The sequence below is a fragment of the Euprymna scolopes genome, chromosome 46 (assembly GCF_053919585.1).
Source record: "Euprymna scolopes isolate OS-2025 chromosome 46, ASM5391958v1, whole genome shotgun sequence".
In the NCBI taxonomy this organism is placed as follows: domain Eukaryota; kingdom Metazoa; phylum Mollusca; class Cephalopoda; order Sepiida; family Sepiolidae; genus Euprymna; species Euprymna scolopes.
Window position 1 is genome coordinate 110,081,062 of NC_136527.1, and position 17,399 is coordinate 110,098,460.

The following is a 17,399-nucleotide window of genomic DNA, read 5'->3' on the forward strand; positions in this document are numbered from 1 at the left end:
TATTTAATTTATTAATTGATAATTTAATTAATTATTTAAATTTATTAATTGATCATTTAAATTTATTAATTGATTATTTAAATTTATTGATTATTTAAATCTTATTAATTTATTATTTAATTCGTGAATTTATTATGTAATTTTGTTAATTTATTATTTAATTTTATTAATTGATTATTTAATTATTAATTGATTATTTAATTATTAATTGATTATTCAATTTATTAATTGATTATTTAATTAATAATTGATTATTTAATTAATAATTGATTATTTACATTTATTAATGGATTATTTTAATTTATTAATTGATCGTTGCATTTTATTAAGTTTTTATTTAATTTTATTAATTGATTATTTAATTTTATTAATGTATTATCTGAATTCATTTATTGATTATTTTAATTTATTGATTATTTAAATTTATTATTTATTCAATTTCATTAATTAATTATTTAATTTATTAATTGATTATTTAATAAATTATTTAAAATTATTAATCGATTATTTAAATTCATTGATTATTTAAATTTATTGATTATTTAAATCTTATTAATTTATTATTTTATTTATTTATTATTTAATTTTGTTTATTTATTATTTAATTTTATTAATTTTTATTTAATTTATTAATTGATTATTTAATTAATTGATTATTTAATTATTAATTGATTATTCAATTTATTAATTGATTCTTTAATTAATAATTTATTATTTAAATTTATTAATTGATTATTTAAATTTATTAATTGATCGTTTTATTTTATTAAGTTTTTATTTAATTTTATTTATTGATTATTTAATTTTATTAATGTATTATTTAAATTCATTAATTGATTATTTTAATTTATTGATTATTTAAATTTATTATTTATTCAATTTTATTAATTTATTATATAATTTATTAATTGATTATTTAATTAATTAATTAAATATTTAAATTTAATTGATTATTTAAATCTTATTAATGTATTATTTAATTTTATTAATATTTTCTTTGTTTATTGATCATTTTATTAAGTTTTTATTAAATTTATTATTTGATTGTTTGAATTTATTGAGTGATTATTTAAATCTATTGAGTGATTATTTAATTTTATTAAGTGATTATTTAAATTTATTAAGCGGTTATTTAAATTTATTAAGTGATTATTTAAATTTATTAAGCGGTTATTTAAATTTATTAAGGGATTATTTAATTTATTAAGGGATTATTTAATTTATTAAGTGACTATTTAATTTATTAAGTGATTATTTAATTTTATTGAGTGATTATGTAATTTTGTTGAGTGATTATTTAAACGTACACAAAAAGTGGACATACATGCATACATACACACACACATTTTCGCTTTTATAGATCTATATATATATACATATATACATATATATATATATATATATATATATATATATATATATATCGAAAGCTATATTAGCAATGTATAAAATGTATTTACAATTACATATAATAAATTTATATATTTAAAAAAAAAATGTATATATGTAAAATTATTTTTAACCTTTATATATCTAATTTTAAATAAATAAGAATGTAAATATACTAAATACTAATCATAGTGGGGGTGATAAGTAGTTAAATGGATTCATCCTAATCTTATAAATACAAGACTGATAAATTAAAAAATTAGAAAATGTATCCATTTTAAATGTGGAAATTGATGGATCGCACAGGTAAGAAATTCATTTTTATAGTATGAAAAGGTTAGTAATTGCAATTAAGAATAGGAAATTGGATCAAATGTTTGTAACATGTCTTCTTCCTAAGATTAAGGGTGGTGGTGTTTGATCAACACTGCTGGGGAGCCATGATGTAATATACTGTTTTGTTTTTAAATCCCCGAAACAGTATTTCATGGTAAACAACAGATGATCCCTTGAAAAATAAAATATTGGTATTATAGTAAATTCGAGAGCGAGTTGATGCAGTGATTGCAGGTGATTAAATAACTTACTGACTAGATGGTTTTCTAACGAATGATACAAAATATTTTTAAAGGTTAAAAACTTCAAAGACGATATATATATATATATATATATATATATAGATATATATATATATTCCACGGTCGGATTTCGCCGCATTTTGCTTGATCCGTGTTAGTTAATAGATTTTCTTGTGTGCAGAGCGTTTGCTCAGTTGGCAGAGTGCTCGTCTCGCATGCAGGAGGCTCGGGTTTCGAATCCTGAGTTCTGATATGTCTAACTGATGAGCCTAAATGAAGGCAAAACTAGAGTCTTGGACTTTCAGTTTGTTGACTGTCATGGCTTTTGTGAGCTGCGGCGTGTCTGGCTGTGGAAATAATTGTGTGTGTATATATATATATATATATATATATATATACTTCGGAATTTTTTTTTTCTACAAATCCTCCTGCTACAGGACTTCTGATAAATGTATTATTTTCACTTTGACTTTCCATGTCTCACTGACTTTAGCAAATAGGGTGCATACCTTTATAACTATTTGCTAATATTTTCTCTCCTCTGATGAGATGGTAGACATCGAAACCCTATAGGTTGAGGAGATTAATTTTCTAAAACATTCTTTGTCTTGCTTAAAATAATAAAAATTCTTTGATATGAAACTCGACCACTTCATTTCATTTCAATGAGAGTTTTTGAAATTGATTGAATTACAATTTAATATATATATATATATATATTTAAATTTTGAAGGTTAATCTTCAAGTTTAGATTTTTTTATTGTTTGAAAACAGATAATACAATTGAATAAATCTATTTCCTTAACCCATGAGTTTTCGATGCTTATTCATCTCCTCAGAGGAAAAATATTAGCAAATGTTTGGTTTGCACCTTATTTGCTAAAAGCAATAAACATAGAAAAATCACTGGATTTGCATATAAGTAGATATATTTCATTCCATCATTCTGAAGAGTGTGTGTGTGTATATATATATATATATATATATATATATATATATATATATATATATAACTACTTAATTTACTCACATAAAATTAATATACTAAAGTATAGATTTATTCGTAAATTTAAAGTATTTACTTCAAAAGTGCTCAATATGTAGGTAGAGCTAATTAGTAATTTATAAAATATATATAGCGATTAAGCTACACTGAATATTCATATGAGCTAGTTATATAAGCCTGAAGAGTCCTAGAGTGGATGAAACACGGAATCGCCATATATATTTTATAAGTTTATATATATATATATATATATATATATATATATATATATATAGTAATTTATAAAATATATATGGCGATTAAGTTTAATTTTATAAATTACTTACTAGCTCTACCTACGTATTGAGCACTTTTGAAGTAAATACTTAAAGTTTATGCATAAATCTATACTTTCGTATATTAATTTTATGTGAGTAAATGAAGTAGTTATATATATATATATTAAAATTTAAAAAAGGATAAGTGAAGTCGTTAAAATTTGGGGAAGATCGATGCAGGGAGAAAAAAAAATAGACACTAAAAAAGTCAAAAGATTATTCGACTAAAATAAAAAATAAAAAATAAAAAAAAAGAACCTCGAGGTACCTTTCGTCCGACCCTTGCCATGAGATCACGTCGGCAGCAATTAAAATAAAACAATTTACACAATTGAAAAATGGAGGGAGAGGAAGGGAGGGGTGAAAAAAAAAATTCAACTATACGGGGTGAATTTAATGAATGAATAACTCGTGATATATCGTCTATATTTCAGAACGTGGGGAAAAAAAAAACAAAAACAAAAAAAAACGTTAACTTACCTGCAAATAAGTGCAGAAACAAGAAATAATGACGCAATGTAGGCATTTTTTTTTTCCTTGAAAATCGGTCCTGGATATAACCTAAAACTATATCCGATGGTGAGGCCCCACCTTGCGGGCCTTGAGGAGTTTGGAGTCACCCTTTAATTGCCATTGCTCCCAGATCCACTCTGACCCGGAGTGGTAGTACCTGTTAGGGTCCCAACTATGGGTTAAATAGAATCTGATGTAAAAAAAATATATACTCCATTAAAATCGTTCCTCAAAATAACTAGATTCGGCATTAAATAACCTGAAAAAGGTTGATATGCCGTAAAACAAAAACAACCAACCAATCTTGGTAAATCAGAGCTCTTTAAAAAGGTCTAATTTATGCGACAGCTCCTTTAGCCTACAGAGCGACGATGGTTTGCGCATTAGTAAAGTTACGGTGGGAGAGATGGGCCATATATATATATATATATATATTAGAAATTTAGAATTCCACAAAACTAAAAATCAATTCAAAAAAAAACTCGACAATATTGTAAAGGAGATCAACAAGTCACAACATATCCTTGTTAAGGCTGATAAGACCAGAAACTTTTACAAATTAGACAGGGAGAAATATAATGACCTGGTCCAGAAGACTATCACAAGGTAAAAAATAACAATGTAATTGATTTGATAAATAAGGACAGTAAAAAAATCACGGATGAATTACAAATCAGCAATAGAGTAAATAAACTTAGAGAAAACGAAGCGTATATCCTTTTAAAGGATCATAAACCTAGCTTCAACACAAAACCAACAACAAGATTGATTAACCCAACCAGACCCGAAATTGGAAAGATTAGTAAAAGAATATTAGAGAAAATCAATCTAGAATTAAAACGGCAGTTCAACCTGAACCTATGGATAAATACGGCGGATCCGGTAAAATGGTTTCTTAACATTGCCAACAAGAAAAAATGTGCCTTTGTGCAATTTGACATTATGGATTACTACCCGTCAATCACAAAGGATCTCTTTGGAAAGGCAATTGAATTTGCCAAGACCTATACTAATGTCTCCGAGGATGATTTGGATATTATTATGAAATGCCGCACAACTGTCCTTGTCTATAACGGGGAACAATGGGCAAAAAATGGGCAAAACAACTTTTTCGAGGTATCAATGGGATCGCTGGACTCTGCAGAGGCAACAGATCTCGTTGGACTTTATATCATTTATAATTTAACAAAAGATAATATTATTGATAGAAGGGACATGGGCCTATATCGTGATGATGGGCTGATAATAGTGAGGAATGCTACAAGTGTTAAATGCGATCAGATTAGGAGAGCAATCCATAGGGACATGAAAGATTTTGGCATAAAAGTAGAAGTTAATGCTAACTTAAAACAGGTTAATTTCCTTGACGTTACTTTGGATCTGGATTCAAATACTTATAAACCATATATGAAGGATAATGCTAATCCTATTTATATACACCCGCAGTCTAACCATCCACCATCCATTATTAAACATATACCATTATCTATTGAAAGTAGAATAAGTAACAATTCATCTAATGAAGTAACTTTCAATGATTGCAAAGCTATTTATAATACAGCACTTAAAAATAGTGGGTATAAGGACATAGAGATAAAATATAAAGTAAATAACACTAGCACAAATGGATCTAGAAATCGTGGTAGGAAAATTATTTGGTTCACACCCCCCTTTAACATTATGTTGAAAACAAAACTTGGTGCAAAATTTTTACAACTTATTAATAAGCATTTCCCACCAAATAATATATTACATAAAATATTTAATAAAAATACATTAAAATTAAGTTATAGCTGTAGTGATAATTTGGAAAGGATTATAAAAAAGCATAATGGAAGAATTTTAAAGACGACTAATAGAGAAGGGGAGAATACTAGCGCAAACACTGCGGTGAATAAATGTAACTGTAAAAAGCCTGAGGAATGCCCAATAAAAAATGAATGTCTGACCTCATCGGTGGTATACCAAGCAAGGATATTCCCGGTGGAGAACCCAAGGGACGAAAGATTCTACATAGGGAGTACCCAAATGACTTTCAAAAATAGATTCTATGGACATACACGCTCGATGAATAATCAAACATATGAAAAGGACACTTCCTTATCGTTATATTACTGGAAATTAGTTAGAGAAAATAAAACACCTAGTATAGAATGGAAGATTATTAGGAGGGCCAATACTTGCCACTCATTGAACTCACCATGTCTATTATGCTTATCAGAAAAACTTGAGATAACTAGGTTTAAAGACAGGGAAAAATTATTGAATATTAAACAAGAAACTGCTATATCCTGCAAACATTTCAGAATACACGCACTTAAGGAACTCTAAATTAGGAGACTGGAACTGCTATAAGTACAACTAACACCCATCAAATAACCCCCCCCACAAAGAGGATAAGTGAGGTCGCAACTATAATCATACCCGTATGGGTTACGTAAGTCACTTAATATTCTACTTCATCGAGCAGTTATGGTATTACTAGCCGAAATAAGTACCTGTATGAAGGTATATTTGAACCAAATGAGTAATAGATCGTTTTGAGTGAAGCTCGTAATAATGTATGCATATGGATATTTTTGGGTGTGTGCATGTATGGATATATGATCTTTATATACCCGGGTAGGAAAAATAATTTATTAATATAAAAAAAAAAAAAAAAAATGAAGAAATAAATAGATGAAAGAAAGTAAGGAATGAAGGGTGAATGGAAGAGAAGGGAATAAGGGTATTAGAGTGAATAAGCAAAGATGAAGGTAAGTACTGCAATATATAAGCTTATATACTCGGTTTGTATAACCTAAATACTCTGATTTCAGTCATATGTTATTATATATTATTATTGTATCGTGATACATCTTATGTATATCTGCCTTACCATGGAAAGAATGTTTGTTAAATATGAGGATAACCCTAGGAACTTCATGCTGAATTCAATATAAATTTTTACGTAGTGTCAATTTTTACGGTAAAAACCTACAACTTAGGAAAGTGTAACAAGCGGATGGGGCCATGAAACATAACTAGACGTGTGGAATTTGATAGAAAAAGTGAATTTATATAGTAAATGTGTTCATGTCTGTTTCTACTTTAGATGGATCATTTGGTGGCACGGTACATGTATACATGTATATATGTATATGTCTATATTTGTGTGAGTTTGTATGTATAAGTGTATTTTATGTATGCATGTATGTTTGTATGTTTATATATATATATCTCTGCATCTATATATCTGTGTGTATGTTTGTATGTGGATGTATCTCTGTGTCTATTGTATGTAGATGTATGTATATACATGTATATTTCTGAACTATTAGAATAGGCTGCCTCGTATAGAATTGTTGTAACAATATAGATTACAAAAATGTATGGATGTCCGAATGTTGTTTATATATATGTTATATATGTATGTATGTGTGGGTATGTATATATATGTATGTATCTGTGTATGTCTGTTGTGTGTGTGTTTATATGTATATATGTGTATATGTATATATATATATATGTGTATTTGTGTATGTATATATATGTGTGTGTGTGTGTATATATATATATGTGTATGTATATATATATATATATATATATATATATATATATATATACACCCATCTGTAGTCGGGTAGCATAATATTGCATATACGAAGAGGTTACCACGCTACATAAGTAAAGAAAAATACTATTATTTGTCTCTGTATGTCTGTAATGTGTGTGTGTATATATGCGCGGATGTAGATAAATGTAGACATTTATAAGTGTATTGATACACGCATATAGGTACATGTGGGGTTTAGATAACTTTCGGGTTTTATATTTATTCATATTTTGTTGGTTTATTTGTTTTAATTTAATTTAATTTTATTTTTATTCTTATTTATTTATTTTTTTATTTTTGTTTTTGTTTTGTTTTATTTACCTTAATGTAATTTTTACTTTATTTCTACGTAGTTTCAGAATTATTGTCTAGTTTCAGTAAATAAAACAAAGAACGTTCAGCATGGATTCGCTTTTGAATATATTTATTAATGTGTGTTGGCGGTGTCTGTGTATGTGTGTGTTATATGTGTGTTGCATGTATGTGTGGGTGGAGGTAGATTAAAAGGCACCGGTCAGTACTTGGTTGACCATAGCTAAGGTTATTAACTTACAGACTCTAAGACAAGAAAACTAAACTCTCAAGTACCCTATGCCATAAAAAGCCAAAAGTTAGGTTGGATGGGGGAAGGGGAAAAGAAAAAGGATGTTTATTATCTTCAAAGACCTCACTCATCCTTTTACCGTTTTTGTTTTTTTTGACTCCCACCCAGGTTGTATTTTAACTTGATAAACGAAATAGAAAAATGTATTTGGTGGAAATGTCACTTTTGAAGGTAATTCTCGGCCTGAAGACGTAATCCCCCAACGTGGGTGATTACAGAAACATGTATGCACATATGTAGCCATTAATGTTTGTATAAATAAAATTAATATACCTGCTCTGTTCACTCATTGAGCACTATTTTGGTAGACACATGTTGTTTCATTGGATGTACTTCTAGGAAACTAAACTCTACTGGCTATATATATATATATATATATATATATATATATATATATATATATATATATAAAGCTGAACGTCTGTGTGTGTGTCTGGTCACGAATAGGCTCCTATATGGTTGACTATTATAGAAAACTGATCACATATACTGATAGAAAATATATCGAGACACAGGAATGGCTATGTTTGATCTGGCATAATGATGATTCATTAAAATTGTGGGGTCTGCGTTTGCGCCTGGTCCACAAAGTATGGAATAAAAAAATTTAAAAATTAAAAAGACACGTTTACAAGTGTTTTTGATATAGATGTACATAAGAATACTTTGATAAGTATGTTTTAACTTAAATAGGGATGGTATAATAATATTGTGGGGTCTGCGTTCGCGCCTGGCCTCCATAGAATAGAAATAGGCACAAACTTTAATAAAGACTTTTCATATCTATCTGCGTAAGTATACTTTGATAATTATGTTTCAGTCTGAAGAAATATGGTATAATAAGATTATGGGGTGTTCGTTCGCACCTGACCTCCATAGAATAGAAATATGTCACAAAGTTTAACAAGGTTTTTTAATATCGATCCACAGAATATTGTGATAAGTGTTTCAGTGTGAACAGGTATGGTATAATAAACTATGGGGTTTATCTATTTTATTTTTACTTTCATCATATTTTACTTTGGTTTTGATACCCCCGAATGCGAAGCTATCTCTTTACAACCCTTCCTTTTCATAACCTATCATACTTTCATAAATCAGAGTCCATTTTCTGTAGGCTGTTTTTGAACTCGGTCAACGACGGGTACTTTTTTTTTTGTTTTTCTATGAATTTTAAAAACGTATTTTATGAGGAATTTTTAGTTTTCCCCCCTTTTTTTTTTCCTACTCGCAGGACTATTCCTCTGTCGTGACCCACAGTCGAGCTGTCAGCATCTATTTAGGCTGCTGCAAGTTTCCTGCTGAGAAAGAGCTCCTCCAATATTGGAAGGACAACCGGATCGCCTTGTTGGGTTTGCTTCAAGAGGTAAGAATTGTTTTCTTATATTTTCGTGCAACATAACATTTAGAAATAACGTAGTCAAAGACCCACAAACAGCAATAAATATTTCTTTTTTTTTTTTTTTTTTTTTTTTTTTTACGAAGGAGTCACCACTTATCAAGGCCAAGAGGCCACTCGAGAATAAGGGTTAAAACGTGTACAGTAGTCAATGGGAAATTGTCCTAGTAATCGGTAGTAGTGGAAATTGAGTAAGAGGACAGTTCATCAAGAATTTGTTTCCATTGGACTTGAATGCGACCAGATTGTCAGTTGAAAAGCAGGCAAACAGAAGAGAGTTTCACAGGCGTGCAGTTCTAGGAGAGAAGCTTTGTTCATGGAATTTATGTTTAGGCTTAGGCACAGATAAAGAGCGGGGGAAATTATTCATAGTGGTTTTAGCTAGACGAGTGCTTTTCATGGAAGTGTCAGGCCAGAGGGACTATAGATTGGAGCTCAGACGAGCACTTGCCATGGAAATAACGATAAAAGAGAGACAGGCTTAGAGAGAAAAGAGCATTCCCCTCACTTGCATATTTATTTTTTAAACAGTTTCTAATCTATATATCTATAAAAGTGAACGTGTCTGTCTGTCTGTCTGTGTGTCTGTCTGTCTGTGTACATTTCCCTACGCAATAACTCTGTCAATTTTTAGTCTATAGACTCGAAATTTGAAATACCGGGTACTGAGATTTGGGAAAATCGATGTGACGGGTGTCAGCCAGAAATTTGGCTGTTAAGGGGTCAAATTTCAACGATTTGACCTTTAAGAACTCTACCAAACTCCTCCGACAATTTTGGGTCTAGACACTTGAAATTTTAGATATAGGTTCCTTGAACCTGGATCTAACTTAATAAAGTGATTTGAGCCCGAAACAATAAATTTTAAGGGGTCATAATAGGGGTCAAAGTTTAAAAAAAAAATTGACCGCTTTCTTTTTTTTTTTTTTTTGTTTGCTCAACATATACCTCAAAACACCCGAGCAACGCCGGGCTGAAATGCTAGTCTAATATATAAAATGGTTATATGTCTGTCTGTCTGTCTCCATATTTTCAAACTAAAAACCTCCAAAACTAAAACTAGGAGCCTTGGATTTTCTACAGACCGTTCTTTTATGGGTCTTTAGTCGATTAAAATAGTTTTTAAGGGGTCAAAAATGAGTCAAAAAAAAAAAAAGAATCGTTATACATTTTGTACATTCATCCTAGTTAATTTTTAATCAGTTCATATGCGTTTTACGTTGGTACAGTGGTAACGTCACCAGCTTTGAATGACGCAGTTTTGATTTCGGTTTCGATTCTAGCTGATGGCACCCAAATACTTTTTTTTTTTACTTTTGAAATCACGACTTTATAATAATATATACGAAATCTGGGCAAATTAAAATATCATATTTTACATCCTGCTAATAAATGAATATTGTTCCCCCGATTTATCGGAGAGGGACCTATGTTTTCAGTGGCGTCCGTTAGTCCGGACGATTGCCAGATAACCGTCGATTAGTTTTTCCTAAAATTTTGCTTTTGGGTGACGCAACGGGAATTTTTGCAAATATATTTTTTTTACTGTGCACATGTATTTAATGAAATATTAAATACATGTGCACAGTAAAAAAAATATATTTGCAAAAGTGCACAGTAAAAAAAATATATTTGCAAAAATTCCCGTTGCGTCACCCAGGGGTTCCCTGGGTGACGCAATGGGAATTTTTGCAAATAAAAAAAAAAGTAATATATATGAGCCAGAAGAGGTAAAAAATGCCCAAAAATGACACATTTTGCCCCATAACTTTTGATCAATCCATTAGATTTTTTTTAAAACTTGGCCAAAATGTTGACGCCATTGTTCTTAATAGAAATCCAGTATGAGTGACCCTGGCAAAATTCTGGTTCGTGTCCCTGGGGACTTTTAGTGCTAAAAACGCCCCTTTTTGTGGCTCTTTTTTCATATTTCTCAACAAAAACTTGATATGTCTGATTATATAGTGTTTTTTCACGGTGGTCAACTCAAATATACATGTGTTAAGGCCTGAAACTGCACTGTTATCCATTTACACTGGGATGTGGCGTTCCCAGGACTTCAAAAGGTGTCTAAAATGCCCCAAAATTGCAAAAAATGACACTTTTTACCCCATAACTTTTGCTCCATCCATTAGATTTTTCTGAAACTTGGCAAAAGTGTGAAGGCAACGTTGGCCCTTCACACTCCTCACATTCATCATTTCTTCATTTTTTTTTGTGGCGTCATCTCACATGCAGCGCCAGGCATGCACGCACAGTTTCTTATATCTAATAGTTTTGTCGATAGTAACCTCTACTTATAAATGTGAGTTTGTTGCCTATGGACTCCAAAACGGTTGGGTTGCTTTTTTTTTTTTTTAAATGTTCCCGCAAATGTATTTTTTGTTTCAGTATGATTTTGCACGACCATATTGGTGTTAGGGTTTGGGTTAACATTAGACACGTTAGTGTCATTGCATTTTTTTTTTTTTTTTAGGCGACACGACAAATTATCATCTCACGTCATTTAAATAATTTCAGTTCATCTTAATATGTTCCATTTTTAATTGGTTAGGATTAAGGGTTTACCATTTTTAAAGATTGGGAGTAACTATAAAATTGTTTCTCTGCAAATATAATGATTTTGAAATGATCTTTTGCAGGTCCATCAAGGTCTCCATGGTGTTCTTATAGATAACACTACGAAATCACCAGTGGTCAATGCCTCAGTCAGCATATTCGAGTCGTCAGCAGTATATTCCGGTGGAAGAAGAGGTCACTTCTGGGTCTACCTCACCCCTGGATCCTACTTTGTTACCGTTGAAGCAAGTGGGTATAATGATTGGGTACAGGTAAGTGTTATAACTCTCTCTCTCTCTCTCTCTATATATATATATATATATATATATATATATATATATATATATATATATATATATATATATATATATATTAATTCTATTTATACAAACAAAGTCTTCTGACGGTAATTCTTGGCCTGAAGACGTAGTCCCCCAACGTGGGTGATTGCAGAAACATGTATGCACATGTGTGGCCATTAATGTTTGTATAAATAAAATTAATATACCTACTCTGTTCACTCATTGAGCACTATTTTGGAAGACACATGTTGTTTCATTGGATATACTTCTAGGAAACTAAACTCTACTGGCTATATATATATATATATATATATATACATTATATATATATAAAATGAAAATTACAATTGAATTTACCAAAATGATCCAAGATGGTAAAATTAAAGTAAATTATAAATATTAAAGAATTAATATTTATAAAATTATCTCAGCCAGATTTAAAAGCTTGATAAAACCAAATAGGAGATAGAGCTTATAATATATATTTTTTTCTCTCTCTTCTTTCTCTTCCCAGATCTTTCTTATTTATATTTATGTCTCGGAAATAGAGTGAAAAGCATATCTTATTTTTCTTTTATTAATATTATTGGAGTCTTTTCTTTTTTTCCTTGTACACATTTTTGTGAATTATTCCATGGATTTCTGCCTTTGGATTATTATGGACCATCTTCTTCCAATTACGGGATTTCCTGGGATTTTACTTGTACAAATGGAAATTCTTTTAACTTTCTTGAAGTTTTACATTTGGATTTTACTGTCACTGGATTTTTTATCTTCCACCAGACTATCCATTAATGTGTAATCACCTTTTTCTTTACCATATTCCCTCTGCTTCACTTTTTTTGTTTTTAAGTAAGATCTTTGACTTACTTGTTGTTTCATCAAATACTTTTGCATGCAAAATCCGATCCCGCATTTTGCTAATTCCTACCCTCTGATGAGAAGGAAAGTATTTCTTCGAAACTCCGCGGATTAAGGACTATCCATTTATCTAGTGTTTCCTTTTCAGATTAAATATGTTTTTAACTCATTTCAAAGTGTTTTAACATATTTTATTAACTGTTTGCTCATATATATATATATATATATAAATATATATATATATATAAATATATATATATATATATATATATATATATATATATATATATATATATATATATATATATATATATATACACTCATGAACAAAAAAAATGAGCCATCAAAAAAATTTACAATTTATTGCACAAAAAGCTGCATTACACAAAATGCAATTAAATAATAAACGAAAATGAGTAAAAAATATAAAGAGCAAGGTATTTACTTTAATAAAAACTTAGTATGGAATGGAATTGCCCTTAGATCTTTTTAAAAGATCAATTCTTTTTATCATGCTCTCAACCAACTTGGAGCACTGTGAAGAGGAGATGTTAATCCATTCTCTTTGTACTGCTTCCCATAATTTTTCTTTGTTGGAAAAAGTTTTTCTTACTAATGCACGAGATATTATAGCCCAAATATTTTCCATTGGGTTTAAATCTGGGCTTTGGCCAGGCCAAAACATCACATCAATTGAATTATCAGTAAGCCACTTCTTTGTGACTTTTGCTGTGTGTGCAGGGGCATTATCATGTTGAAAAATAATGTCATTGTTCATTTCTAACTTCTGGATGCTTGGTAATAGACCTCTTTATAATATTTGAATGTATTCTTTGGCATTAATTGACGCATCACATCTGATAATTTCCCCAACTCCTGCAGCAGAAAAGGTCCCCCATACCATTATTCCTCCGTTTCCATGTTTTATTGTGGTTTTTATGCAATTCGGTGAAAATTTTTCTCCGGATCTTCAGATGCAACGTTCAGGGGCATCACTGGCAAGGCAAAATCTTGATTCGTCCGACCAGAAAACATTTTTAAACCAATCTGCATCTTTCGTACCCTAACATGATGCAAATGTCTTTCTGTCGCTGATGTTCTTCTTAGTTAACAAAGGTTTTTTTGCACATCTTTTTGATGAAAATCCCATTTCCTTCATCCTTCTGGATATTGTCACTCTAGAAAGAGAATTTCCTTTTGCTGTTTCGAATTGTTTTCTATGGTCAACATAAGTTTTTTGCGATCCTTCAAAACAGTCATTTTAAGCCTGTGATCGTCCTTCATTGTGGATGCTCTGGGGCGACCAGAACCAACTTTCCTGCTCACTTTGCCTTCAATTTCGAACCTTTGCCCAATTCTCTTCACAGCTGAAAGAGATGCTGCCACCTTTTCTTCTTTCAAAATGTCGAAAATCTGCTTGTAAGTCAAATTTGCTTGTCGTAATCCTGCAATTCGGTTTTTAATTTTTTCGTCAAGATGTCGTCTTACTTTTCTTGGACTCATCTTTAATACTAATAATCTGAAAAAAAAAATACGAAATAACAGCTAATTATTAGTAAACAAGCGATAAAAATTTTAAAAATTGTTTTCTATCCAATTTCAATCATGGCCCATTTTTTTTGTTCACGAGTGTATATATATATATATATATATGACAGCCCCTTTAAGAAATTCGTTTCTCATCATTGAGCACTTTCAGTTGAATTAAAGTCGGTCAATTTAGTTCTTATGCATAGATCATCGTATAACGATTAGATCACTGTCTGACTGACGTAAATGAACATTTAAAATTAAAATGTTTAAATTCAACATTATTTCACGCGGTTAATGGTAGCCGAATGGATTAGGTCTCCGCTAATCGAGCCAGAGATGTCTCGTGTTGCGGGGTTCAAATCGTTCGACTGGTATTAATCGTGACACCCTGCACTGAAGACTCCCGAAAGGATTAAACACTAGTGTCTGTAGGTATTTAATTATTATAGTAAAAAATAATTATATATATAGTCATCCACATACTGTTTCGCTCTTTCACAGCTCATCACTGCGGCTAAACAGGCAACTGCCTCAAACCAGGATTGAAACCTGACCGCCCAAATGACAGTCAAGGTTTCTCACCATTACGCTATATGGCTGCTGCTGTGTGGGTAATGAATTAACAATATTTTGACATCGTCCAAATGCCTCCACTCGATTTGTTTACACAAAGGGCGTCGCTTAATACACTAAATGGCAATTTGTATATCACTTGCCAATATGCTCAACACAAGATAGGGAGCATTATAGTGTGTCAACATCATTGTGTCAAATATATATATATATACTAGCAAAAGTACCCGTCTTTGACTGGGTTCAAAAACAGCCTACAGAAAATGGACTCTGATTTATGAAAGTATGATAGGTTATCAAAAGGAAGCGTTGTAAATTTGGGTTGAATTTGGGGGTATCAAAACCAAAGCAAAATACGATGAAAGTAAAAATAAAATAGATAAACCCCATAATTTATTATACCATACCTGTTCACACTGAAACACTTATCACAATATTCTGTGGATCTATATTAAAAAACCTTGTTAAACTTTGTGACATATTTCCATTCTATAGAGGTCAGGCGTGAACGAACACCCCATAATTTTATTATACCATATTTCTTCAGACTGAAACATAATTATCAAAGTATACTTACGCAGATAGATATGAAAAGTCTTTATTAAAGTTTGTGCCTATTTCCATTCTATGGAGGCCAGGCGTGAACGCAGACCCCACAATTTTATTATACCATCCCTATTTAAGTTAAAACATACTTATCAAAGTATTATTATGTACATCTATATCAAAAACACTTGTAAACGTTTTTTTTTTAATTTTTTATTTACATACTTTGTGGACCAGGCGCGAACGCAGACCCCACAATTTTAATGAACCATCGTTCTGCCAGATCGAACATACCCATTCCTGTGGCTCGATACATCTTCTATCATTATATGTAATCAGTTTTTTACAATAGTCAGCCATATAGGAGCCTATTTGTGACCAGACACACAATCATTCAGCTTTATATATAGATATATGGCACAATCATGTTGACACACCGGTTCTTGCCAAATCACCAAAGTTAAGCAACGTTGAACCTGGCCAGTACCAGATGGGTGACCATTTGGGAAGTCTAGGTGCTGTATGTACCGCGCAGAGTCGTAGAAATTTTTAGGTTGGTATCAGAAAACATGCTATGTGATATAAAAATATCTGTATGTGATGTTGCTAACCTAATCAAAAACCTTGATTCCAGTAAAGCAACCGGCCCTGACGGTATTCCAATTATAGTACTCAAAAAAACTTCAACCAGAACTAGCGCCCATACTTAAAAAACTGCTTAAACGTTGTCTTAAGGAGAATAGTTTCCTATCACCCTGGAAAATCTCATCAGTATGCCCTGTATTTAAGAATTCAGGTGATCTCTCATCCCCCTCTCAGTACAGGCCAATAAGCCTCATGTGCGTCATGAGTAAGTTGCTGGAATCTGTGTTTAATAGAGAAGTAATCAACCATCTCAGCAAAAATAACCTTCTTGGTGGCACACAATATGGTTTTCGTTCTGCTAGATCTATAGCAGATGTGCTTACAGTTATATCTCATAGGATTAGCGAATCTCTCAACAGAGGCAACCTTTCTAGGGCAATTGCTCTGGACATATCAAAGGCCTTTGATAGGGTATGGCATAAAGATTTACTTCACAAGATCTCCAGCTATGGTATAGCTGGAAATGTCTTCTCAATTATTAAATCATTTCTCTCTGATAGGTTCATAAGAGTAGTAGTTGATGGGCAAAAATCAGAAGCTCACAGTGTTAATGCTGGAGTCTCTCATGGGTCCATTCTAGGCCCAACTCTTTTCCTGATCTACATTAATGATCTTCCAAATCACATCCTTACATCATTTGTAGACATTTTTGCTGATGACACTACCATCTATGGTAGCAAATCTAAGACCGTAAACGACCAAGTTCTCTCTGATTCTCTCTCCTCTGATCTTGAATACGTTGTACAATGAGAAAAAAAGTGGCTGGTTACTTTTAATGCATCTAAAACCAAACTTCTATCTTTATATCATCAACGTTCTGATCCCCATCTAGCATCAATTAAAATGAATGGTTCCCGTCTTGGGAAGGCCTCTAGTTTTGACAAGCTTTTGGGCTTGACCTTTACTCCTGATCTTAAATGGAACACATACATCAAATCTGTTGCCAAGGCCACTAGAAAAATGGTCGGATCCTTCTATC

At 31.0% G+C, this 17,399-nt stretch overlaps 1 protein-coding gene across 3 annotated transcripts in view; it reads left to right on the forward strand.

Moving 5' to 3' along the window:
* LOC145270612 (carboxypeptidase D-like) overlaps positions 1-17,399 on the forward strand; it is a 293,674-nt gene that overhangs the window by 263,463 nt on the left and 12,812 nt on the right. For all 3 annotated transcript variants that reach the window (XM_080126242.1, XM_080126241.1, XM_080126243.1), the window contains 2 exons: positions 9,237-9,368; positions 12,044-12,232. In XM_080126242.1, the coding sequence (XP_079982368.1) occupies positions 9,237-9,368; positions 12,044-12,232 (321 nt within the window). The remainder of the gene's footprint in view (positions 1-9,236; positions 9,369-12,043; positions 12,233-17,399) is intronic.